At 47.1% G+C, this 26,430-nt stretch overlaps 2 protein-coding genes across 7 annotated transcripts in view; one reads left to right on the top strand and one right to left on the bottom strand.

Moving 5' to 3' along the window:
* Positions 1-3,310, top strand: part of Stk38 (serine/threonine kinase 38) — a 33,736-nt gene extending 30,426 nt beyond the window's left edge. For all 4 annotated transcript variants that reach the window (XM_075979713.1, XM_075979712.1, XM_075979714.1 and 1 more), the window contains 2 exons: positions 984-1,078; positions 1,460-3,310. In XM_075979713.1, coding sequence (XP_075835828.1) covers positions 984-1,078; positions 1,460-1,590 — 226 coding nt within the window. In that variant the 3' untranslated portion in view covers positions 1,591-3,310. The remainder of the gene's footprint in view (positions 1-983; positions 1,079-1,459) is intronic.
* An 819-nt stretch (positions 3,311-4,129) lies between these two features.
* Kctd20 (potassium channel tetramerization domain containing 20) lies at positions 4,130-25,356 on the bottom strand. 3 transcript variants are annotated; one of them, XM_075979716.1, is made up of 8 exons: positions 25,225-25,348; positions 17,712-17,886; positions 13,571-13,847; positions 12,265-12,367; positions 10,355-10,475; positions 9,446-9,643; positions 8,381-8,491; positions 4,130-7,066 (listed from the first exon to the last, which is right to left on the bottom strand). In XM_075979716.1, the coding sequence occupies exons 2-8, from the start codon at positions 17,869-17,871 to the stop codon at positions 6,774-6,776; spliced, it is 1,263 nt and encodes a 420-aa protein (XP_075835831.1). In that variant the 5' UTR covers positions 17,872-17,886; positions 25,225-25,348; the 3' UTR covers positions 4,130-6,773. The 3 variants fall into 3 exon arrangements, with proteins under 3 accessions (XP_075835831.1, XP_075835832.1, XP_075835833.1); XM_075979717.1 differs by lacking the exon at positions 17,712-17,886 and having other exon boundaries at positions 25,225-25,356; XM_075979718.1 differs by lacking the exons at positions 17,712-17,886; positions 25,225-25,348 and adding an exon at positions 19,819-19,939.
* Positions 25,357-26,430: the final 1,074 nt, after the last annotated feature.

Genomic DNA, 26,430 nt, shown 5'->3' with positions numbered 1-26,430 from the left:
TGGGAGCTAGAAGACCATGAGTAGAAGGCAGAAGGGGTGCAGTCCACAGGGCAGGAGCAGGGAGGTGTAGCCTGGGCAGCTAGACTACCTGCTGAAGCGCCTGCTCTGGTTAGCGCCCCAGGATTACTAAGCAGAAAGTGTCTTGCCATTTTATATTATAATTGTGTTCTGATTTCCATCCTTGAATTTTGTTTTTCGAGACAGCACTTCTCTGTGTAACAGCTCTGGTTGTCCTGGAATTCCCTTTGTGGACCAGGCTGGACTCATGAAGCTAGCCTGGGACTCACAGTCTGCTTTCCTTGGCTCTACTGTGGCCAGCCTCATGATGATTTTTATCTTTCCCTTGTTATCAGGGTAGAGCCCAATTCAGGCTGCTTGCTTAGAGGCTTTTTCCTTTCTAGGAGTCCTCCATTAGGGTACAGGGCGTTAACGGCTCTGTCCTTCTGCCTTTCTGATGGAATGTTCTTTTTTTTTCATTTGTTTGGTTTTGTTGTTTTCTGAGACAGCATCTCAGCCAGGTGGTGGTGGTGGCACATACCTTTAATTAAATCCAGCACTTAGGAGGCAGAGGCAGGCAAATCTTTGTGAGTTTGAGGACAGCCTGGTCTACAGAGTGAGTTCCCAGGACAGCCAGGGCTACACAGGGAAATCCTGTCTCAAAAAAACCAACAAAAAGGAGACAGTCTCTGTATAACCCTGGGTATCCTGAAATTAGGCACACCAGGCTGACCTTGAACTCATAAGAGATTCACCTCCCAGGTGCTAGGATTAAAGGCATGTGTTATCAGGCCCAGCTGAATTACCAGTTTTTAATAATTTTGCTTGAATGCCGTCAGTTGGCTTATTTAGCATTCAGAGAAAAAAATGCTGCCTACCAGTGAAAATAGACCTCACATGCCGGGCAGGGGGGTCTTCTCAGAAGGACGTTGCCAGCATCTTCCATGTGAATACTGACTGGTGACTTGTTTGTCTGTTCTTGGCAGGGAGAGACCAGCTGCCATCTCTATCGAAATCAAGAGCATTGATGACACCTCGAACTTTGATGAATTTCCAGACTCTGATATTCTTAAACCCACAGGTAATCCCCAGGCTGTCATCCCCCTCCCTGCGGTTGGGGTGGAGGAACTTCTGATCCTGTGGGAGTATTTACCCATGCTGTCAGGCAGTGGTGTGAGTTCAAATCCTTGTTCAGATTTGAAGCTGGCTAAACAGCTGCAAAACTGCTCCTTTGCTACGTATAGGTTAAAGGTTAGGTAAACAGAAATGACAGGAGCAAGAAAATAAGACTTAAAATAGGAAGTTTAGAGAACACAGGTGAGCAAAATAGAAAATTTGCACAACAAAAAAATACTCCCTTTCCGAATGGGAACTGTGCCTTGTTCTTCAGGGTGTCCTGTCTCTGGGACTGCGCTGTTCCTGAGGTGGAGCAGTGACTCAATCTCACCTGTTTCTTTGCCAGTGACCACAAGTAATCACCCTGAGAGCGACTACAAGAACAAAGACTGGGTCTTCATCAATTACACATACAAGCGCTTCGAGGGCCTGACAGCCAGGGGGGCCATACCTTCCTACATGAAGGCAGCAAAATAAGGCCTGTGCTGGGACCCTACACTAGGCAGAGATCTCTGTACAGCATTGTGGTTTTCCTCACGCTCTTGAAAGAACTTCCAAGAAGTTTATAGAACCCATTAACACACATAGTCAAGTCTCTGAGATGTGATTTTAAGTGGCTGTTCCTCCATAGTGCACCAGGAAACTGAAAGGACAAAGAAAAGCATTTCTCCACTGGCTATAAGCAGCTGTCTTGCTTCTCTAGAAGCCCCTTGAGCCAGTTCATCGTGCGTTTCAAAGAGAATTTGAATTTCCTAAGTTCATCAGAACAAAGGGGAAAAGAGCCATTATCCACCATTACTGGGAGTATGTACACTTGAGTACCAGCCAATGCCTGCATTGTGGTGATAAGCCACCTGCCAAGCCCACCAAGTATTTTTCTCTTTATAGCTGAAAATTAAATAACGCAATAATGGAAGTCTGTGTGAACAGCCAACAGTATGGCTGAAGGAATGAGCTCTGTCCTGCGGGTGTGGGTGTTTTCTCTCCATACCTCGGCCTGGACGAGTGGCTTCCCACAGCCTTCATTCATGGTGCACTTTACTTATGGTACTAGGGCAAAGGCCCTGACCCACTGACCTAGCTCCCCATCCAAAAGACTCATGCTGCTCTTCTGAGTGTTGGTAGGGGAGGCACTAGTGTGATCCTTTGTGGCTGTTAGAAAGCCCACAAAGCCACTGGGCACTGCCAAGGAGTTAAGGACCATGTGGACAACCCTCACTCTCTTTTACGGCCATATGAGAAGATCTGGAGACACATGCTGCCTACCAGCAATGCCCGAAAGTGCTACAAGGACTGACTTGTTCCTGAGGACACAGCAGAGAACTTGGAGGCTCAGGTGCTGCCATGCAAGATTCCACAGCCTCCTTGGAAGTCAAGGCGGAACCAGCCTACTGATGAGTCCTCAAGCTCATTCCTCAACTCATGGTGCAACCGTGTTTGTCTTGGTATTTCCCTATCCCAACTTTAAGTAGCCATTTTGCCTTGGAATCATGATTACAAATTTTCCCTTTGCAGATGCCTTCCTGGGGGGCACTTGCCCCTGCACCCAAAAGTGTTGCCTGCAGCTTGGGCTGACCTGGCCTCTCCGCTGTGGCATTCTCTAATGAGAAACACTGAATTTAGCACAAAGTGCCTTCTGTCACAGCTGCTGCCACCTTTAGAAGATTTTTTTGCTGCGTCAGAAAAATGTGGAGGTTCCATATTAATGCATTATTAGTTTGGTGTCATGTGTTGGTAACTGTTAAAGCATTATTTGCACCTGTGTGGTAACTTGCAGTGTCATAGCCAAACTACAACTGGGACTCATGCTCTGCCAGTCTTGAAGTTGTGAAGGTCAGCTGTCCTAGCTCAGCCATTCAGAGAACAGAAGACTTCAAATTGTAAGCAAAACTTTTTTGGTGTCTATGTCTTAGATGAAGAAAAAGGAATGTTAGGGAAGTCTTGACTCTGGGAAAGGGTGCTGGATGTGTTAGCTCCTTAATTTTTCATTTAGAGCTTGCTAGTGCAAAGGAGATAAAAGGTCCTGTGTGGCTTTGAGCTCTGTATTACCAAACCCTGTGTGTTTGCAGGAATGTGTGAGCATGGGTGAAAAAGTAATATTGGTAGAGCCTGTGTGGTGGGGGAAGCTTTGTTTTGGGGAAAACGCCCACATTTTATCTGTTAAACTTCTGAGTAAACTGTGAAAACAGTAATGAAACTTGGTAGTGGTTGTATTTCATGTGATGCATTAAGCAAGTATCTGTGGTTTGTATCCAGCCTGGTCTACAAAAACTATGACAGCTAGGGCTGTTAGAAACACTGTCTCAAAAAACAAACAGATACCTGATTTGAAATACAAGCAAGCAGAGCACTGGTGGCCCCTTTCTATCTCTGTCCAGAGAGAGGTATTGGATCATTGCACTGTTAATACAAGATGCTGTCTTGGAGCTGATATGAGTTGGTATTCAGAGAGACTATGGAGGGCCCTCCTACCTTCAGCTTTTGTTGGACAGGTGCATGCCTTTAATCCCTGCATTAGAGAGAGGGTGGGATATAGCCTCAAGATTTCATAGAGGAAAGAGCTTTCTAGTGGCTTGGCTGCTTTGCTTTTCTGATTTTCAGGTTAAACCCCAGCATCTGTCTCTGGGTTTTTATTCATGCTACACAAAGTTCAAAGTCCTTTGACTCAACTGAACCCAGTCCTCAGAGCCAGCCAGTGCTGCTAGATCTGGGAGGGCTTCGTCGATACTCTCCAAAGCTCTGACTACCATTCTGCCAGTGCCTGCCTCTTAATCCCCCGGACCACTGTAGGAATATTGGAAGACCTTGTCTCCCTTGCTGCCAAATTCTAAGTTGGAGTGTCGGGTCTCCAATGGCAACTAACTGTGAACTCAAGACGGCAGCCTAGGACAGCAGAGAGGAAGAGCAAGGCAGGCTTCAGGCAAGCCTGTGTCCTAAGGTAAGGAACCCATTGTCCTGGGCAGTGGACACCACCCATTAGTTTAGAAGTTTGTTCTGTCATTTTCTTTTCTATTAATAACAACACAAATAAAAATACTTTATTATAGAAAAAGCATCCCATATACAGGATTCCGTAAACACTGGTAGGTGAACAAGTGCAACTTCAAAAGTAAATACAAAGTAAGAGGCAAAACCTACAAGCATTTTGCCATTAGGAGAAAATAATTTTCCAGAAATGATCCCATCCAGACACAAAAGTGGCTCTGCCTCCTGGGGAGGTGGCAGCGCTCTGCTGTGCTCCCTGCACCCACCTCAGAAGCTGCAGTTTGTTTTGACTCAAAAAACAAACTCAAGCACACAGTTTGAGCTGAAGTCTGATGCTCTGGACATTCATTCTCCCGAAGACACACATCCTGACTCTGAGGATGCCCCTCTTCCTGTGCTGCCCTCACAGCCTGTTCTCTGTCCCAAGGGGCTGAGTACTGTACCCAGTCACTTCAATCTTCAACTTTTGCTGTCACCTTTCTCCACCATGGAGAGCCATGTAATTTTCAAATTAATGCTATGTCTCTGTTTTCCAGGGCCTTATTGGCAGGTGTTTCTCATCAATTACACAGCATACAAGGACACTGAACAGTCAAGCCTCGAGTGTAGGTAATCTTGCTAAGATGCTCTGAGACTCTAGGTAAAGTCACTTTTTCATGAGGCTGTTTCTGTACACACAACACGACTTACTTATTCAGGCACTTGCAAGAGACACATGAGCCCAAAATCCATTTTTTTTATTGGCACAGTCCTCTCACTCATAAAGCCAATAACCAACTCCAAAGACTGTAACCCAGTCCTTAGTCCTGCAGGGAGCACTAAAGAATATCCCAACTTTGGAACAGCAGGCAAGGCTGACCGGAGGCACCAAACTACAAATGACACTGAAATTTAGGGAAGGGTGGGGCTAAGGGTGCAAAAGGAGCCTCCTCTTCCCAAGGCCTCTGTCCCAGGCTTTCCTTTAGTCACCAGCATCCCATGGCACTGGCCAGCCTTCAGACTGCCTGCTACTCAAACCCCATGGTCTGCAGCCACAGCACGGTAACTTATTTGGGGCTGAAGGCAGTGAACCAACTCTAAAGGACAAAGAAAGGACTGCTCAACACCACACAAGCACACAGTCATACTCCAGTGGCCATCAATTAGCACATAGGAAGCACCACTGAACAAGGGCCTGGGCTGGTCACTGAGTGGACAAACATGTAGCACCAACAAAGTCAAGGCCAGACCTGACCTCAAATACAAGCCCATCAGCCTCCCAGAAGTAACTTTTGGACAGATAACCTTAACCTGTATTCTGGATGCTGGCCTTGAGCCTCACCAAGACACCACCAGTCACCACAAAAACCAGGGCTGCTTAGTTACCCTTCAGTTCTTTTCTGAGCAAGAAAGATTTCACACCAACTCCAACTGTGATGCTGCCACGAAACGAACACACCCTTTTAAGAACATTCTTGTTCTTCAATTCTGGAGAGAGGGGTTTCCCAAACCTGAATTTTCTGCCATCAAGTAGTATACTATACAGTACTTAATGGAAGCAGACTTTAAGAAACCAACCATGTTCTTTAAGGAACTTGAAGCAAACAGCTTACATGCACCACCTATGAAGGGAAAGTGTCCAGGGTGGAGGACCGACTCAAAGGTCAACTTCTACCACAAAGTAAGGTAATCTCAGATACTGCTGTCTGGCTTGACTCTGCAAACAGCCAAGGAAATGTCAGAGGAAGGGGGCTGAGGAGTGATCTGGACTGCCATATACCACACATGTAAGAGTGAACAAGAGACAAGGCCTGGACCTGACCCTGGGGAAGACAGTGGTATCATTTTCTTACCATGTCTGAGCAGCTAATGGGCAAAGAAAAAGGGGAGGGAGGGAGGGAGAGAGAGAGAAAAAGAAAATGTGTTGGTATGAGGACACAAGCAGGGCCTGCACAGTTGATTCCATTGAGCTCACCATAGTCCTTCCTGCTGCCCACAGGAAGGTACCAAGCAAAAATCTCATCTTCAGACACCAGGTCTCCTGCCATACCCACAGCACCACGCTGTCCCTGGGTGCAGTCTGCAGGCCTGACCTGGAGCCATGGCTCTGACTCCCTGAGGCCAAAGGCTGCACTAACACTGCTGGCCACCGCTCTCCTGCTGCAGACCTGTCTCCTGTGTCAGACTGTTCCTGTGTTAATGAAGAGCAGTGCTGAGCCTGAGCTCCTGGGAATTCCTTTCAGACATTCTAGCCAGATGGCACCTGGGTGCAGTACCCAGGAACTACCTTTCAATCCACCCTGGCACACCTCCGCGGCAGAGGACACCTGCCCCAGCACACAGACTGTCTCTGACATTTGGTCCTTTTGCTATTAAGCAATTTGTCTGAGGCAAAAACCCACCCATTGGGTGTAAAGGATGTGGGCTTCTGTGTCAACCGTGAGACAACAGGAGTCCACTTCCTCTCCTGCAGCTGTACAAGACTCAACCAACAGCAACAGACCCAGCGTCTGTTTACCAGGCCGGCTAAGCTGGTCATCTGATTACCAGAGACAGACTGAGAAAGGGGCACAATAGTGATGGAGAGGGGATGGAAACAGACAGGAGGAAGCATCTCCTTGGGGTGAGAAACCAGGAGGCCAGATTGGGGGCACCCACAGAGAAGCGCTCTGGTGAGGGGCAGACCTTATTTGTCCCTAATCTTGGAAGTCATTAGAAGCCATCTGAGAGAGTGGAGCATTTAGCCGGTCAAGTTCGTCCACCTGTGGCGGGTGATGCATTATTATCTCCTGGTCTTCCAAGACGTCCTCTCCAGCAGCCACCAGATTAGTGAGGGACTTGCTGCGAACACACTGGAAATCCACATGGCGACTCTTCCCTTCCTCCTTTTCCCAGGACATCTGGATAAAGGGGCGCTGCACATAATTGTAGATAACCTCAGACCTCCCACCAGGTCTCCTCTTAATCTTTTCTTTACAGGTAGGGTACCCTGCAATGGGAAAAGACTATAGTCACAATCATGGTAGACTGTGCTTGCTCTGACATCTACTTCCAAATTCAAAGACAGCAAGAAAAGCTCTATGACAAGTGACCAGTGTCTCCCTGAGGCTCCTCTGCCCCTAGAAGGTACTGGTCTGCGGGAAGTAACAGGGATTTCCTGCCCCCTTTTTTTATTTTTAAGTTTTTCGAGACAGGGTTTCTCTGTAGCTTTGGAGCCTGTCCTGGAGCTCACTCTGTAGACCAAGCTGGTCTTGAACTCACAGAGATCCTCCTGCCTCTGCCTCCCAAGTGCTGGATTAAAGGTGTGCGCCACCACTGTCCTGCTATTCTCCCCCTTTTATTGGAAAGGGAAGAGAAGCCACTCACTAACTCCAAGAGCCTTTAGCTGTTGGAAACAATACCACAGGACAAAGCCTCACCAGGGCACAGATATTCTGTCATCTTAGTAAGGTTCTTGTGTAGAAAGCATGGTTAAATAAAAAAGGAAATGTGAAATGCTTACCTAAGGGAAAACAAACGCTGTCAGATACCCAGAAGGGGCTACAGCAGCAGAGAGGCACAGCCAGGCATTTGGAGTGCCTTCAGCCACAATGGCTAGGCAGATCACAGGGACAAGGGGTTCCCTATCACCCTGTCCTCAGGTCTTCTCAGAAACCAGGCAAAGACAATGTGCAATGGAGAGGCTGAGGAATTATCTCAAAAGTTTCTTTTAATTTAAACTTCCTGAGTCAGAAACATGCAGTGCTGAGAGCCAAAGGCAGAGTGCGGCAGTGAGATAAACGGTACAGGAGCCCAGGCGGCAACCACACCTGCCCCAAGACAAGGCAGCTGCCTGGACACCCTCAGTGGACCAGGCTGGCCTCAAATTGGAGATCCGCCTGCTTCTGCCTCCCAAGTGCTGTAGTAAACACGTGAGCCACCACTGCCCAGTTAAATCTTAAATTTAAGCTGTTTTTCAAAAGGATAATTGTAGATCCCAGAAACATGTTCTTGCTCAGATGTGCCCAAGGCGCCTTCTGAATTCACCCAGGTCCTAGTTTCCTGAGGCGCACTGAGGACTAGAGGAAAGGCAAATGCAAGCCCAGGACAAAGGGCACTAAGGCAGGACCCTCTAGTGCATGCAGTGTAAGTGTGCGTGTCCTCAAGCTCCTGTGAGCCACGTCAGAGGCACAGCAGCACCCAGAGACCCAACCTATCGCTGGCTGACACTTCTGAGACAGGGCTTTTCTCTATGTAGTTCTGTCCTGGAACTCCCAGAGATCCACCTGCCCCTACCTCCTGAGTGCTGGGAGACTTTAAATACCTTCAATTCCAATGCGAATGTTCTTCAGGCCCCGCTCCTTTAGCACTGTTTTAGCAACATCTCGGTTCTCAATGTACTTGAAGAATCTGTAGAGCTTGGAGCTGTAAAGAACTGAAAACAAAGTCCACAAAAGCTGGCGTTAGTCACAGAGGGAATGAGTGAGGTGACAATCAACAGGAGCTATGTAACCCATGATGGCATTCGATGTGGAACACCTGCCCCCACCCCAGCAGCCCGAATACTGGGATTCCTGGACTGCTGCAGTCTGCTGGGGGAAGCTTCAGAGTGCTGCTTTTGAAAGGGAAGCAGCAAACCAGCTTACACTCGGCCTTTTGTTTTTGTTGTTTTTCCTCTCACTACGTAGCCCTGGCTGTCCTGGAACGTATGTTATAAACCAGGCTGGCCCTAGAGATCCAACTGCCCCTGCCAGGCTAAAAACCAGGCCTAAGGAAACTGAGGTAGAGCAGGGTTAACACACCTTTAAGTGCTCATCCTTCTATGAAGTGTGTGTGTGCACCATGAACGTGGGTTAGTGCATCTGCCTCTGCGTGCGTGCGGGAGGCCAGAGGATAACCTGGGCCGTCAGTCTGCCCGCCACCTTGTTTGAGGCAGGGTCTCTGCTTTGCTGTTTGCTGCTGCGCACTGTAGGGTGAGCTGGCCCATGAGGTTCTGGGGATTTTCTCTCCTCCCATCTCACCACAACAGCTCTGGATCACAGACGTGCGTGCTACTACATCCAGCTTTGCTGTTGGGTTCTGGGGTCTGAACTCGGTCCTCACACTTGCATGCCAAGTGCTTTTCTCATGAGTAAACTTCTCAGCCCACTACTTAAGTTGTGAATTATTACCAGGTCAACAATATTTAAGTGAGAATTTAACCCCCAACTTCGGCATCTGACGAAAGAGAGTGGTCCCAGCAGAGGACAGACCTGTATAGGTGCCGGTTGCCCTCTAGATGCTCTGCCCATCACTTGCTATCAGTGGTGTCTGCCCTCAGGTCTGGATACTACTACTCTAGGCAGTGTTTCTCTAGCTGAAAACATCCACACCCTGCAGGGGCTCCTACTTTGGGAATACTCTTCCCCCATGGGTGGGGGGTGGTCTTCATCCCAGTCCACAGAATCCTCATCTGTCAGCACGACAATGTGGCACTCCCGCTCCCCTTTCTTGGCACAGCCCACCATGATGGGCAGAATCAGTTCCTCGAGGTAGTGATCAAACTGCTTGTGAGCACCATCGTTGGACAGCTCATGAAGTAAAGCACCTGGGAAGAGAACAGGTAGATGAACCCACTTCCTGTCTACACCCATGCTGCTGGGTTGGAGACTACCACTGCCACCATCACAGAGGACATACAGAGATGAGGCACTCACTGTATGACAGAGCTCCTGCCCCAAGGTGATAATTAGATTTATATACTTAATGCTGTTCAGTGTAACCATGCTCCTTTCCTCACTGACACTCAGTACTCCTGCTTGTCACAGATGATGCCATGGTCCTACTCAAGAGGGAAGCAGTAGCCCAGTGACTAGATGGTCAGATTAGATTCATAACTTTCATTCCCGGCCTCCACTTCCTGAATGCTGAAATCACAGATCTGACTCATCATGCCTAGTATTTGGTGCTGAGCACGCAGCAACCCAGGGTCTCAATGCTAGGTGAGCACTCTATCAACTGAGAGACATCTCCAGCCTTTTAAGACAGTATCACTCTGTAGACCATGTTGGCCCTGAACTTATGGTCATCCTCTTGCCTCAGTCTTCTGAGTGCTGGAATGATGGTTGTGAGCCACATTCCCCAGCTGATTTCTTTCGCTTACTCTACTTCCCCACTACCCCTTAATGTAAAAGCAGCAATGGCTAGTTAGCAGGATGTCCACCTCTGTGCTGGTTCTCAACCCACGCTCCACACGCCTACACTGCTAAGCACAGTGACCGTGCACTGGCTGAGAGGCAAACAGCTGCTCCATACTCACTCAGATCTTGACAGCGGATAGTGTTGAAGTCAAAGTTAATGCAGAGATAGTCACACGTGTCTCTCAGATCTGGGATAGAGATACCATCCGGACAGTTGATGATGCCAGTTTTGTAATAATCCTATGAACAGATTGCAAAGTAGAAATGTAGGCAAAGAAATGCATGAGAGAGACTGGAGAGATGGCTCAGAGGTTAAGAGCATTGTCTGCTCTTCCAAAGGTCCTGAGTTCAATTCCCAGCAACCACATGGTGGCTCACAACCATCTGTAATGAGGTCTGGTGCCCTCTTCTGGCCTGCAGGCATACACACAGACAGAATATTGTATACATAATAAATATTTAAAAAAAACTGCATGGGAATGACTCCTCTAACCCTACACACTTCTAATGCTACCGAGACGGTAAGATCTTGGAGTCAACTGCTCAGTGCATTAGGCTCCCATCTACCCAAGTTTAAGCAGATCCTGACAACTGAATGCAACTGAGCAAGGACTTAGAAGTTATAGACAGGAAAAATAAAGAAGGAAATGATGTGGGATATCCTTCTGTACATGATGCTGTTGCTTTTATTAATTGATGAATAAAGCTGCTTTGGCCAGTATTTCTACTCTTGTTGAATGTATTATGTTTAGACAGCTCATTAAAAATGTATGTTTAATTTAAAATTATAGAGTAATAGTTATTTATAATAATCAAACTTTTAGTCATGTTAGGGTTTCTAGATACAGAGATATATTTCAGATAATCTTCAACACTTCAAAGACTACAGAATATGGCATTTAAAAGGTTTTAAGAACTTAGACTTCTCTTGACAGTGAGATAGGTCTGCTTCTGGCAGCACCAATTACTTCACAGGGGATGATGGGGATCAAAGAGGCTCCTTATGGAGTTAGCCATTAGGGCAAGAAACTGCTTTTGCCTGGCTGCCTGATGATATGCTGTATAAACTGGACATGCAGGATCCATAGAAAAATGACTGCTGAACTTGCCAAAAGGAGGTCAGACAGTCCTTCAGGGTTCCTGCTTCATGGAAGAGTCTGCCAGACATTCTGAAGGACACTGAAGAAAGTGACTGACAAACTGCCAATATAGGCAGAACAGTCTTTCAAATTTCCTGCTTCATGGAAAAGTCTGCCAGATACTATGGGCCTTCAGAATATAGACACCACAGGTCCCAACATTACAGAAGAATTTTGGGTGACTGTCCAGGTAGTGAGATGTCTTTGTCAATTCTAGAGTTTTGGATGTTTCTTACAATGTACTTCCTGTTTAACTTAGGTAATGTATCTTTCTGGGGTCTTTGATGGAGTTGAACATAGATAGTTTTCCTTAGTTATGGTAAGAGATAAATTAGGTATAAAATTTTAGGCTCACAAAGATAGGATAGATAAGAGTATTTTCCTTAATTTGCCAAATGTAAATACACTAAATATTATAAGTATAATTTTTGCTTGATAACTGTTTTGCATATGTAATTTTACTAAGTCCTTCTGTATATATGTGTTTACTGGTTGATAAAGATGTTTCGGCCAATGGCTTAGAGTAAAGCCAGGTGGGAAATTTGAAAAGAGTAGACAGAGTCAAGGAGATGCCATGTAGCCACTCCAGAAGTAAGATGTAGGTAACAAACCATGAGCCTCGTGGTAAAATATAAACTAGAAATGGGTTAATTTAGGATGTAAGAGCTACCCAGAAACACACCTGAGTGGCCAAACAGTGTAATTAATGTAGTTTCTGTGTGATTATTCAGGTCTGGGCAGCTGGGAAATGCAAAAGCAGTCTCCAATTACAAGGGAAAACAACTGGATACCAGAGACCAAGAGTCAGTCATACAACTGTGGAGCACACAAGGGTGCAACATGCAGCATGAATGCCACGGTGGGGGACGGAAAAAGAAAGAACTGCATACCAGCACTGTGCGGAACACAGTGGCACTGATCCCTTCTGCAATCTCGTACTCCCCCTTTTCATTGGGCCTCGTGAAGTTATATTCTCTTCCTGGTCCAAACATCCTGAAAGACACAGCAACAGGACTCTGCAGAGGCAGCTTTTCTCCCTTTCCTACACATGGCCCTACTCTTGCAGCATAATTCAAAAGCATAGCACTAGGACCTGACACCTCACAGATGAATACATACCTCAGGAAACTCCCTCAGGCAAAAGGAAAAGAAGGAAGCATCTGTCTGTGGCAGCAGGCACAGTGTAGTGGCAACTGCAGAGGAAGCTGTAGAGGCCTCTGCAGTGTAAACCAACTGAGGGAGCAGCTCCTAGTGCATCCCTTCCTGGCTCATCTTCTCTTTTGAAAAGGCCAACTCCAACAGCCATGAATTTCAGACCAGTGTGAGGCTCTTCTACACCTGACATTTTCATGAGGAGGCCTGCACTCACCATAAACTCAGGATCCGGGTTAGATTCCCAACACCCATAGAGCAGCTCACAACCATAGGAACAAGTCCCAGGGATCTGACACCCTCTCCAAGCCCCTGCAGACACTGAATAAATGTACTGCACACACATGCCTGCAGGCAAAACACACGTTAAGAAATAAAGTGGCAACAGGCCAGGGCTTTGGCTCAATAGTGCTCGCTTCCCATGCCTGACGGGCTGGGTTCCTAGTTCAATCTCCAGCACTGCTAACCCACCCCCTCACCCCACGAAAAAACAAGACCCCAAGTAGAAATGGGTGGAATGCAAATGTTTTTTCTAAAATGGCATCCTTGTTCTTGTGCCATGTGGATCATTTCTAATGTTTCTCACAGAAGGAAAACAACATGACTTCGGACTCAACTTAGCATCTCCGACCTGTGCAACATTTAAAGAGGGGTGGGGTGGCCAGGCAGTGGCGGTGCACAGCTTTAATCCCAGCACTCAAGAGGCAGAGGCAGGCAGATCTCTGTGAGTTGGAGGCCAGCCTTGAACTAGAGCTAGTTCCAGGACAGGGTCCAAAGCTACAGAGAGACACCCTCTCTGGGAAAAAAAAAAAAAAGAGGTGTGGGGTGAGGCTCGGCAGTTCCTGAGATTCCTCCCCATCCAGCTGTGCAAACACTACCTTCCCAGCATCCAGGCTCCCACCAGCTGTCCTAGCCTTCCCCACTGAAGCATGAAGGGAGGAAAGCCAGCCCTGTGCCGAGTTCTGTGCAGCGTGGCATCTGATGTGAGGCCAAACACCTCTCCTCACAGGAAACGGAGTGCACACAGAAGGAAGCCGTCATTACCTTCCCAACATGGTGTCCGGATGAGCGGTGAAAATCTGAGGGTTCACCACAAAGCGTGTGCCATCTACAAGAAGCGTCACTTTTTCTGGGGCTGGGGAGTGAGAGCTACCTCCGAAGCCTACGCCGCTGTTCCCAAATCTCTCTGAAACAATGAAGGGCTCATGGCTCCGCTTGCTTCCAGTTTGGAAGCACGAGCCCTTGCTGCTGTCTTCAGGAAGTGGCATTATGTGAGGATACTGAAGGCTTGCTGGCTGAGGGGCATAGTCAAGTGCCAAGTCTGAAAGAGCAGAAAAATAACAAAGTAACTAAAGCGCAAACTTCTGGAGAGAAAAATGAAGCCATGTCAGTTCTAGGGAAAATTAAAAACAAAACTAGATACTCTAAAACAAGGGGCAGGCAGATCTCTGAATTTGAGGCTAGCCTGGTCTACAAAGCAAATCCAGGGCAGCAGACAGGGTTACAGAAAAACCTGTCTTGAAAAACCCAAACCAGTAAAACAAACCACCACCACTGCTCACAAAACTAGAGCCTTACACTTACTGCATGTGTGTGATATGCAGTTGACAGAGATTAAAGGCAGAAATGCCCACACTTTAAAGTGATTGAAATTCCAGAGTAAACTAAGTGCAGTCAGCAGTGAAAGACTGGACCAAAGAGCAGGGCTTATGTGGTGTCCTAGCAGTCTCCTGCCAATCCCCAAAAGCTGGTGTTCAGAAGCAACCACTTCCTACTTCTGCAGAATATCACTTTAAAGAGGCAAAGATGTGCTACATTTGTTTGTGCGGCATTTGTTTAATTACATGAAGATGTGCTGCTGTCTCACCTTGCCCGCCTAAGGAACCTGATTGGTCTAATAAAAAGTTAAACAGCCAATAGGTAAGCATGAGAGGGATAGGTGGGTCTGGTGGGCAGAGAAGTGAGAGAAAAGAGAACAAGGTAGAAAAGACATATCCAGGGCCAGAAGCCAGGCAGCTGCCAGCCAGATCTGAGCAGCAGTGAAAGGTATACAGAAGGAAAGGTAAAAAGCCGGAGGCAAAACAGAGAAACAGACTCAAATAAGAGCTAAAATAAGGCCAAGCATTCACAATATCAAGTACTGGTGTATTAAGTGTTGATTTAGAAGCTGGTAGGTACCCCTAAGAAGTCTGGTACATACTTCTGTTTCATTTCCACCTCTAAGTAATATTTACATCCCCTTGCTCTCTTATTTGAGATTTTGTTTGTGGATTGAGTGTGAATGTGTTCAAGTGCCCAAGGAGGCCAGATGATGAAGTCAGATCCCCGAGCTCGAGTTTCAGGTGCTTATGAGCCACCCAACCTGAGTGCTGGGAACACAACTCAAGTCGTCTGAAAGAGCAGGATGCATTCTTAGCCCAGTACTGTCTTTGAGACAGGATCTCGTGTAATCTAAGCTAGCCTTAAACCCTCTGTAGCTGAAGATAGCCTTTGATTTCCAGTCCTCCTCCCTCTACCTCTGTGTGCTGGGGTCAGGGCAAGTGCCATCACACTCGGTCACACAGGGCTGGGTCTGTGTGCCAGTGCCTCGTGCCTGCCAGGTTCCTGTGCTGTTTACTCTAGACTCGGCTACAGCCCGAGCACTGGTATCTGCATTCTAGGAACTAGTGTGCTAAAACTCAATTTTCAGACGTCAGGACTGCTTTTTTGTTTTTTAATTTGCCAGAAAGAATGAAAGTCTTAGCCGGGCGGTAGTGGCGAACGCCTTTAATCCCAGCACTTGGGAGGCAGAGGCAGGCGGATCTCTGTGAGTTCGAGGCGCCTGGTCTACAAGAGCTAGTTCCAAGACAGGCTCCAAAGCTACAGAGAAACCCTGTCTCAGGGGAAAAAAAAAGAAAAGAAAAAGAATGAAAGTCTTTTTCTTCCCAGAACAGAGCATTCTCACTGCGTGAGAATCCTCGTGGCCCCACCCGTATCAGCATTCGGTCTCCCAGACCTTGCTGTCAGCTGCAAAGCCCCACTGCGAACTGGCATTAGGATTTACTCTTTATTTTTTTAATTTTATGTGCACTGGTGTTTTGCCATGGGTGTCAGGTCCTCTGGAACTGGAACTACAGATAGTTGTGAGCTACCATGTGGTTGCTGGGAATTGAACCCGGGTCCTCTGAAAGAGCAGTCAGTGCTCTTAAGCCACTGAGCCATCTCTCCAGGCCAGGATTTACTCTTGGAATCTCATTTTTTTGTCCTATCACCAAAAAGCTATTTTTCTTTCAATTATTTATTTAAAAATCTCCTCTACTTTTGAGACAGGGTCTTGTAAAGCCTAGGCTGCCCTTGAACTAAAGCTACAAGCTGAGGATGACAATGAACTTCTGATCCCTGCTGTTCCTTCCCCAGTGCTGCCATGTGACACAAGTGGTTTACATGGTCCTGAGGACCAGCATGTAAACACCAAGAGTACCGTGACAGAGCAGGACAGGCCGTCTCTGGTGGGCCCCCAAACAGTACATCTTCAAACTTCAAACTCAGAACCTACGTAAAGGTGGGAAGAGAGAACTCCATAAAGTTGCCCTCCAATTGCCTGTGCATGCCACAACACACATAAAGCTTTATTAACAAGGAGCTCTTCCCCACTCAGTGGAGTATTTGCTTAACATGCTTAAAGCCCCATGTGTGACCACAGCACTACTTCAGCACTGGCAAATTGGGTCCAGGCAGGGGAATCTAAAGTTCAAGGTCAGCTACGTAACAAGTCTGAGGCCAGCCTGGGCTACCGGAGACCCTGTCACAAAAAACAAAAGCACAACAGTCACCCCCCAGAACAAAAACAAAACCCTAAAATCTTAACGAAAATGGCTCTAGCCAAATTGGACCATTTTGTAACCTCTGCTCTAACGAATATACTATGAGCTGGATAGATGGCTCAGTAGTGACTAAGAGCATTGCCTACTCTCCCAGGAGACCTGGGTTTAATTTCCAGAACCCACAAGGTAGTTCCAATCATCTGAAACTTCAGTTCTAGGTGATCTGATGCCCTTTTCTGGCCTCCATGAGCACCCGATATGCATGTGGTTCCAGACATGCATATAGGCAAAGCATCCATACAAAATAATGAAAAAAATTAATATATATGTAAAAATTTGTATGAATTTGTACTCAGTAAATGGTGGTTACCTTTTTAAAGTTATAGGCTGAAAAATAAGATAAAAAGTCCAGCCAGTTAAAAATTAGCCAATTGGGGCTGGAGAGATGGCTCAGTGGTTAAGAGCGTTGCCTGCTCTTCCAAAGGTTTTGAGTTCAATTCCCAACAACCACATGGTGGCTCACAACCATCTGTAATGAGGTCTGGTGCCCTCTTCTGGCCTGCAGGCATACATACAGATAGACTATTGTATACATAAAAAATAAATATTAAAAAAAAATTAGCCAATTGAACCAGGTGTGGTGGCACATGTTTTTAATCCTAGCACTCAGTAGACAGAGATAGGCGGATCTCTGAGTTCAAGACCAGCCTAGTCCACAGAGCGAGTTCCAGGACAGCCAGGGCTACACAGCAAAAAACCCATCTGGTTGTGCAGGAGGAGGAGGAGACTACCAACAACAAAAGAAACAGAACCCCACCAAAACAAAAACACCAACAATGCAAATAAACCAAGTTCCAGCTTAAGAAAGAAACAAAAAGTTATCAAGGTTACCTGAGAGTGAGGTATGATAGCATATGCCCGTCACTGGAGTCCTCAGGAGGCAGAGGCAGGAAGGCTGCTCTGAGTTCAAGAGCACAGTCTACAGTGACACAGGCCTGTCAGCCACAGTTAAAGACTCCACGGAAGCCCACCCACAACAGCTTATCAGGAACTGTCCCGCCATCCACACTGATCCAGAGCCCTCTAAGGGAGGACGACCATGGACAACTCTGTTCACTCCTTTACAAGCAGAGCTCTCAGGGAGTGAGGATCTCATATTACAGCTGACATGGACCACAGCAAGGTCAATGCGCCTCCTGACTCCAAACTCCCAGCTGTTTGTCTTACACACTTATGCAGGTGGATGGGCCAGGCTGAATGTCAGCTGAATCCACTGTGAAATGCAAGCCAAACCAATGAACTGACTATAGATATGCTCAGGTTAAGAATCTGCACTCCTCCTGAGCAGATGTTTGGGTGCGAGAAAACCCCCATCGCTGTACCTTCACTCCTGGTAGCTAGGGGATAAGTGACAATATGAAGTCCAGAGGACACCAAGCTGCTGCTTTCTTTCTCTTGAGGGGCAGCTAAGGTCTCATCTCCTAGGCAGCTGAACTCTGGCTGCAATAACCTGTCGCCATCACTGCCCTGGTGAACATTCATTCTTAGAGAGGAAGCCTGGAAGACAAGGAATGTGTATGATTTAGAAATCATGAAACGGGCTGGAGAGATGGCTCAGAGGTTAAGAGCACTGACTGCTCTTCCGGAGGTCCTAAGTTCAATTCCCAGCAACCACATGGTGGCTCACAACCATCTGTAATGAGGTCTGGTGCCCTCTTCTGGCCTGCAGGCACAAATGGAGGCTGAACACTGTGTATATAATAAATAAATAAATCTTAAAAAAAAATCATGAGACTGGCTCCCAGGGACTTCTGGGGTTTGTAATGGTTGGTTAAAGACATCTATGACATCAGTGGATCTAGATGGCTTTGACCAACCACTACAAATTGGTGAAGCTGCTACAGTAAACATTTTTGTTTTGTTTTGAGACAAGGCGCCACTACAAAGGTCTCTCTTGCTAGCACTGGCTGTTCTTGAGCTCAGATCTGAGAGCTGAGATTAAAATCGTGTGCCACCTGGCTATGCACTATGATCTCTACATACTAAGTGGTGGAACATAATTTGGTGTCACTCGTGCCATGAACGATGAGGTGGCAAAAGGGATTCAACAGCTCAAAGTCTGCCTCTGGTTATTATTTGGGTTTTTCTGTGTGGCCCTGGCTATCCTGGAATTCACTTATGTAGACCCAGCCACCTGACTCTGCATCCCAAGTGCTGGGATTAATCCACCCAGCTCTGCCAATATTTTTTTTAAAAAACGGCATATGCATGCCTGCAACAATTAAACATCCAAAAATCACAACCTAAAGCCATACTAAAGTGAGTGGTGGCCAGCACAGATGCTCAGAACCACTCAAAGTGCAGAACACACAGCAGCTAATGCTTGGCTGGAGAGAAGACCTCTATATCAACCGCCACCCTAAGGATGAGGAAACATCTCAGAAGAATAGGAGAACTGGAAGGTAAGGGTCATTATGAAACACACATGTCCTCAGCCAGACAAGACTGCTGCACACATGAACCCTAGCAGATATGGTCACCTACACAAGATCAAGTAAGTTGAGAATTCTAGCATGAAGTAGGAGGTGATCACAGGCAGGATGCCCATGCCCAGTGGATGGTCCCATGGGCAGCATATCTAAACTCGAAGGCATGAAGTTGGAAGGGACCGGGGGAGTGGGAGGGAAAGAACGAGAGTGAATGTGACCAAGAGACATCACATACACAAATGAATTTTTCAGACTATATAAAAATAACAGCAAATCAACGGCGCTGAAGAGACGCACAGTTAAGAACGCACACCAGTCCTACAGAGGCTCTGAGTTTGGTTCTCAGCATCCACACGGAGTGGCTCACTTCTTAACCCTAGCTATAGGGATCTAATGCCCTCTTCTGGCACCCATAGGCCCCTGCACTTACATGTACATAGCCACACAAACAAGTATACATAATTTAAATATGTTAATAAAACAAGTAAATTTTGACTTGAGCTACTTAAGTTCTCATTTTTACCTTCCCTTTCTCCAATTATTTTTTAATATCTACTTTTTATTTTATGTGTACTGGTGTTTTGCCTGTATATACTTTGTATGAGAAGGTGGTTGGAGCCCCTGGAACTGGAATTACAGACAGTTGTGAGCTACCGTGTGGGTGCTATGAATTGAACCAGAGTCCTCTGGAAGAGCAGCCAGTGCTCTTAACTGCTAAGCCATCTCTCCAGTCCCCTCACCTTCTAATTCTTACACCCACCCTTAAAGCATACTGGCTATAAAGCTTACCATGTCACTTCTCCCCACAAGCAGCCCACAATCCCTTACACACACACACACACACACACACAGACACACAGACAGACAGACAGACAGACAGACAGACAGACACACACAGACACACACACACACACACACACACACACACACACACACACACACACACACACACTCAGTCCTCCAGGCTGATGAGGAAAACTGAAGCAAGCTTGATTCTTACCATTTTCCTCTTCAGAAAGCAGACACTTTAGAAACAATTGCCAAGAGGCTGTATATAAAGCCAAGCAGAAAACAGCAGCTAGGAAGTGGCGACATCAAGCAAACATGTCAGCCTCACGGTGCTGTGGGAGACTGGAAAGGGCTCACTGATGGGTAGGACCCTGTAAATATTTATAGGGTCCTTTCCTGGCAGGCAAAGTTTTCAGCAGGGAGCCTGAAGTAAGAATTCCAACAGGAATGGTAAGCTCTTCTGGTAAGGAATGAGACAGTAAACATTCTAGGTTTTGCAGGCCACACTACTACAGTGCAAAGAGCCATCAGCAATCACAAATGAGTAAACATGGCTGTGTTCTACTAAAGCCACTGATAAACAGGCACAAGTCAACAACATCCTGCTGCTCTGGGTACAGAAAGTCTGACAACTGCACCCAGGACTGCAGAGCATCATTTCCAAGCATTCTTGGAGACTTGGCTAGAGCTGAACATGATTAGGCAACATGGCCTCATACATTTAAATGGGCTGACACTACAGCTATGCTCTCCAAGTACAGGGTCACAGTAATCAGCAACACAAACCGAGATCTGCAAGTGTTAGAAAAAAAAAGCGACACACTTCGGAGTTATCCGGGTTAAAAGGGAAAGGAAATCCCAACAAGACACAGGAGTGGCTCATGCCTTTAATCCCAGGCTGGGGAGGCTGAGGCAGGCAGATGTCTTGAGTTCGAGGCCAGCCTGGTCTACAGAGGGAGTTCCAGGACAGCCAGGGCTACACAGAGAAACCCTACCACAAGAGGAAAAAACAGGAGAACTATTTTCAACTGAATGACAAAACACAACACAGGCAACCTTAAGTCAAGTTAAAGGTCAACAGTTTTAATAAGCATACTTGAAAAGAACCAAAACGACAAAATGTTCTTAACAAATACTTCCTCAATCCCAAAGAATATATAGAAAAGAAGGGGAGAAATTAGAGAAAGAAAACGTGCCAGGGTGTTGTCCTAAACTGTGTCCCAGGCTGTCTCAGAGAATAAAGCCTAAGGGGGGGTGGGGGTGGGGGTGGATGAGGCGGTGCTGTCAATGATAGAGAACTGGCCCAACATTAACAGGCCCAAAGCCTGGGTTCTATAAACTGATAGTTTACCAAATTACGGAGTCAGCAGGTAAAGGCACTTGCCCAAGCTAACAACCTGAGTTTGGTCCCAGAACCCCAGAGAGGAAGGAAAGAACTGACTCTTGCAAGTTGTTCTCCCAGCCGGGCAGTGGTGGCGCAGGCCTTTAATCCCAGCACTCGGGAGGCAGAGGCAGATGGATCTCTGTGAGTTCAAGGCCAGCCTGGTCTACAGAGTGAGTTCCAGGACAGGCTCCAAAGATACACAGAGAAACCCTGTCCCAAAAAAAAAAACAAAAACAAATAAAAACAGATGAAGAAAATCTATAGGAGTTCTAAAATTCATCGAGGAAAAAATGGTGATAATGGTTACACAATCTATGATTGCAGTAAAAACCACAAGACTGTACTTCCTAAGGATGGAGTGAGATACGTAAATTCCCTCAATGAGAAATCTTCTAAAGGCGCACTAAGTAAAGGGCTCGTCCTGACTACCACCCAAGGCTGTCTTACGGCCTACACATGCATGTGCACACATGAACATACACCTGTGCCTGCACATACAGACATGTGCACAGAAATAAAACTCAAACTACTAATAAATTACATGTCTGGGAAATATGGTAAATTCTAAAACTCTGAAATCTGAAATGCTTTAAAACCCCCAAACTTTCATCTTAGATATGAAACCACTAATAGAAAATTATACACTATAAAGTTGTTTCATACACAAAAGTATTAAAAATATCACAAAATACCTTTAGACCATGTGTATATAAAACAAATGACTTTCGGGCTGGAGAGATGGCTCAGAGGTTAAGAGCATTGCCTGCTCTTCCAAAGGTCCTGAGTTCAATTCCCAGCAACCACATGGTGGCTCACAACCATCTGTAATGAGGTCTGGTGCCCTCTTCTGGCCTGCAGGCATACATGCAGACAGAATATTGTATACATAAAAAATAAATATTAAAAAAAAAGAAAAAAGAAAAACGAATGACTTTCATGACATAAGTCCTACCTCCAAATATGCAAACACTTCCAAATTCAAAACCATCTGGATTTTGCTACACAGTATTCTGTATATGGGACACCCAAGCTGTATCTTTGTGTGTGCATGGGTATACATATCCATGTATGTTTGTGGGGGCCAGAGGTTGACATCTGGTGTCTTGCTCTAACACACTCCACCTTATCTTTGAAGACAGGCTCTCACTAAACCGCAGCTCACAGCTGACGAGCCTGGCTGGTTAGCCTGCCTTGGTCTTGCTGTCTCCACCTCTCAGTGCCGCATTTGGCTTTCCATGGTCCCAGGGATCTGAACTCAGCCCTCATGCTTGCACAACAGGCACTTTACTGAGACATGTCCCCAGCCCCCCAACCTGTCTTGGGAACACAAATATGACCAGCATCACAAACTTGGAAGATTAGTAGTTATGGCAAAAATTAAATTTTTGGATGAACATACAATTCAAAATAAAACAGAAAAATAAAACAGAAAATAGTCTTAAAAATCCTAGGGCTTTTTTTTTTGAGGCAGGGTTTCTCTCTGTAGCCCTGGCTGTCCTGGAACTCACCACTAAGGTGGCCTCTGCCTCCTGAGTACTAAGATGGTATTTGCCACCCTGCCCAGCTTAAGTCCTAGTAACTTAATCACAAATATAATAAAGAAAATTCCAACACCAAATGTCCAATTGGCAAAATTCTCCACCACCACCACCATCCCTTTCTTTAAGTCTCTTGATACAGGGTTTCTCTGTGTAACTGCCCTGGCTGTCCTGGAACTCACTCTGTAGACCAGTCTGGCCTTCAACTTCGGAGATGCTCCTGCCTTACCTCCTGACAACTGGGATTAAAGGCCACCACTGCCCGGTCTCCATCTTCTTTTTTTTTTTTTTTAAGTGTGAACTACACATGATTCTTTCTCAGAAAACAAAATGGGCTGAAGAGATAGCTCAGTAATCAAGAGCCTCTTGTAGACTTGGATTCCGTTCCCAGCACCTACATCCTCATCTCGAGGGCACAGCATGAGTTAAAGGCAGACATGCACGCGAACCCCAACCTACTACCTGACGGTGGCAACAGCAGCCCAGCACAGCTGCAGACGCTCTGGACACTGCCGTGCTCGCAACTGCTCAACGCCCCTCTCTATTAATTCTTTCAAACAGTGAGCTGGCTTTGCCTGCGTGCTCTCCCTCGCCCTTTGGCTACTCATCTCCAGCTCCCGACCTAGTGACTGAGCGCTCTTGGCACTTTCATCCCTCCCGAACAGTCAGAACACATTCCCCAGGGTCCCGGATTAACACTGGCTTTGTGGTCATGGGAAAGTCTCTCCACTGTCTTCACTTTTTTCTTCTTTGCACCCTTTCCCTTTCGAAGCCGCTAAAAAGATAATTAAGAGGGAAGAACAGCAGGCTAGGAACCGTCTCATCTCTCAGCCTTTCGTGTTGCAGACCAAACCTAGGGCCTCACACGCAAGCGGAGCAGGCACTCTACCTCATCTCGGGTTACTTCCCTGAGAGATGAGGACGATATGAGGTCCATTATTTATAACAGGGTCCCTCAGTCCTTTACGTTTCACATTCCAGTGACTGAGCTTCCCACTTTCATCACTGAACACTCCAACAGTTCGCTTCCATTTCCCACTCCAATTAGCTACAGAAGCTTGGGAGGTCAGATCTGGGACGGATGCGAGAAGATGATCAGTACTACAGCACGACATTTGCATGTCGTCGTTGTCATCATCAACAACAACAACAACAACCCATCAGTAAGTGAAGCCAGACATCCAAAAAGACACCAAAGCCAAGAAAAATGCCAAAAAACTACGGCTACTTTATTTTAAGGCCACCTGTGGAGCCTATCAGAAGAGGCAATAAGAAGTAGAAAACACCTTTCAGCAGATGTGGAGGTAATCCAACCCTCATTTCTGCCAGAGGGCAAGGGAAATCTGGGCCATATTTGGGATCCTGCTCAGAAAATGGCCTCAGTGTTTTGCATAAGATAGGCATTACTCAGACATTCAGAAAGTGAAGAACCAAACGCCCATCTGCTGGTGTACATCCCAGAGAACTCAAGACCAACAGGCAATGGGAACTTTGCGGAGCTGGTACAGTGGGGTGAAGACAGCTGGGGAGGGAGACTCGACCTAAGGGCACAGCTCCCGCTCTGATGCTCCTAGCTCCTAGCGACGGGCTCCGGAAAGAAACAGGGCAAGTTAGCCAGATACAAATGATCTTTCTCCTACCAAGGCAATAACAGGATATGTATGAAAGCCATTTCCTACCCTGATGTCAGGGTTCCAGAAAATACTATCCCTTCTCACACTGCCTTCCGGTGTCAGGGCTTCTCGACTCCTGTCTGGTTACAAGCACCGAGACAAGTAAGTCAACAAAAAGGGAAAGGCACTGGACGGTTTTTTTACTATTCTCAGGCCAAGCTAATTCTGGTTTCCCAAGGTCTGGTCCCGGCTTACCAGTGCCGCCCAAGTGAGGGGGTGGGTGCCTGCTCACACTGCCGACTCAGGGGCCCACCCAGATGTCTCGAATCAGTTTCTGAGAGCCGTGTAGAGCCCTGCAACCTTTAACGGGGGCAAGCACGTTTGAGACCTGCTACTTAGGGTTTGTTTTTCTTTAGGAGTGGGGTTGACGTTCTAATTCAAGAGTCACCACAACTAGGAAGGGGAGCAGAGAAAAATGTAGAGCTCAATAAAAATCAATTAAAAAAGAGATTCACCACAACTAGTATTATTCCAACACTTTGGGAGACCATTAAAAAGATAAAAATATATCAAACTTCCTGGTAACTAATGACTTAGCAGCCGGGCACCGTGAAATGCATCTTCTTAAGCCGGCCAAAGAGCTCCTTATTTGTCTTGTTCGTTTGCTGAATTCTCATTTATAGAATAAGATTTAATTCCAAATAGTAAATCGGCGCCCAACCCAGGAATGTTCAGAAAGAATGACAAATGCCCACGAAGGGAACTTTTTTTTGACGGCACAAGCCTGAGACTCTGTCTGCTCTAAAAAAATAAAAGTTCTTGTTGCTGGCAAGAAAACTACCGGTTCTGCACTCGGCCTGCGATGACGACAGAGGGGCCACAGGCCCCGACGGAAGGGTCCAGAGTCCCGTGGGAAGCGTGACCAACCTTCCCCAGCCCGGGCTCCCCTCGAGGCCGCGCCGTTCGCTCGCCCCGGGGCCTTTCTCCTCGGGCCGGGGAGGAGCCCGCGCAGGGCCCCAAGGCCGCCGCTCCGCGCCCGCCGCCATCCTCAGCCCGCCCGCCAGGCCCGGCCCGCCACTCACCGGTCCCCCGACGCCGCGCTCTCGGCCCCGGAGCCCCGAAGCCGCTCGGGACGCGAGCAGCCGCCGCCGCCGGTTCCCGCTGAGCTCCGGCCACAGCGCGTCCCCGCCCCCCGCCCGGGCCACGCGGCTGAGTCACCCGGTCCTTCAAGATAAGAGTCCCCCACCCCCGCGCGGGGCACGCCGGGAAGGCCGCGCGGGACGCCCCGCCCCCCGCCGCGTTCTAGGCCGTAGGCCGGGGCTTCGCCTGCTGCGTCCGCCGAGGCCGCCTGCCTCCGCCCCGGCTGTCCGCAGTGCGCGCAACCCACGCTAGCGTCATCCTATGGAACGGAAGAGCAAGCCCCGTCTAGGCCAAGAGAAGCTCGGCCGCCCCAGGACTGCTCACGCTCCCTGAATTAACGAGCCTCGCCTCCCCAAACGTTTGTGTGGTGGAGGGATAGGAATTGTAGCCCAAAGGAAGAAAAAGAACAAAAGAGAAATGAAAAGGAAAAAGTTTTTTCTTTTCAACCTTTGTGTTTCACGGATCAACCCGCTATAGCAAACCAAGTTCCATAGGCTTCACATCGCCTGGAAGCAAATTATTAGAAAGCTGGTTGTGTTACCTGTAAATGTGTCCGTCGTGGGGAAAACCTGGAAGGAGGAAAGTGGCTTCATCACTCACTGCCACCGGATCGGTGGGCTTTTGTACTTCAAAAAGTTATCAGACCGGTTGATTATACAATCACAAAGATTGCACAAACTTCATTAATTAAAAAAAGTCTCAGTTATACACACAGTTCACGGATGGAGGCAATGCCTCAATTGATGGCCCTCTTCCCAGGTGACTCTAGTTTGTGTCAAGTTGACCAAAACAACAACAACAAAAACAAAACCAACCAACATAGCCATCTCACAAGTTGGAAGCCAGCTTGGGGTACTCGAGACCCTGTCTCAGACAACACTAGACTTAATGACCTAAAACAGTGAACTTCGAAGGCGCTGAAAAACTCCCACCTCGGCATTTCTGATAAAAAACACCTGCTGGGTGGTGGTGTTGGCGCACACCTTTAGATCCCAGCACTCAGGAGGCAGAGACAGTGGATCTCTGAGTTGAAGGCCAGCCTGGTCTACAGAACTAGTTCCAGGACAGCCAGGAACAGAGAAACCTTTAAAAACATACAGAAACCACCTGCCTACCAAGAAAGCCAACATAGTAATGAGAATATCCAC

The sequence above is a fragment of the Microtus pennsylvanicus genome, chromosome 7 (genome assembly GCF_037038515.1).
Source record: "Microtus pennsylvanicus isolate mMicPen1 chromosome 7, mMicPen1.hap1, whole genome shotgun sequence".
NCBI classification, from domain to species: domain Eukaryota; kingdom Metazoa; phylum Chordata; class Mammalia; order Rodentia; family Cricetidae; genus Microtus; species Microtus pennsylvanicus.
The sequence above is the reverse complement of the archived record's forward strand: the minus strand, read 5'-3'. Positions and strand labels throughout refer to the sequence as shown.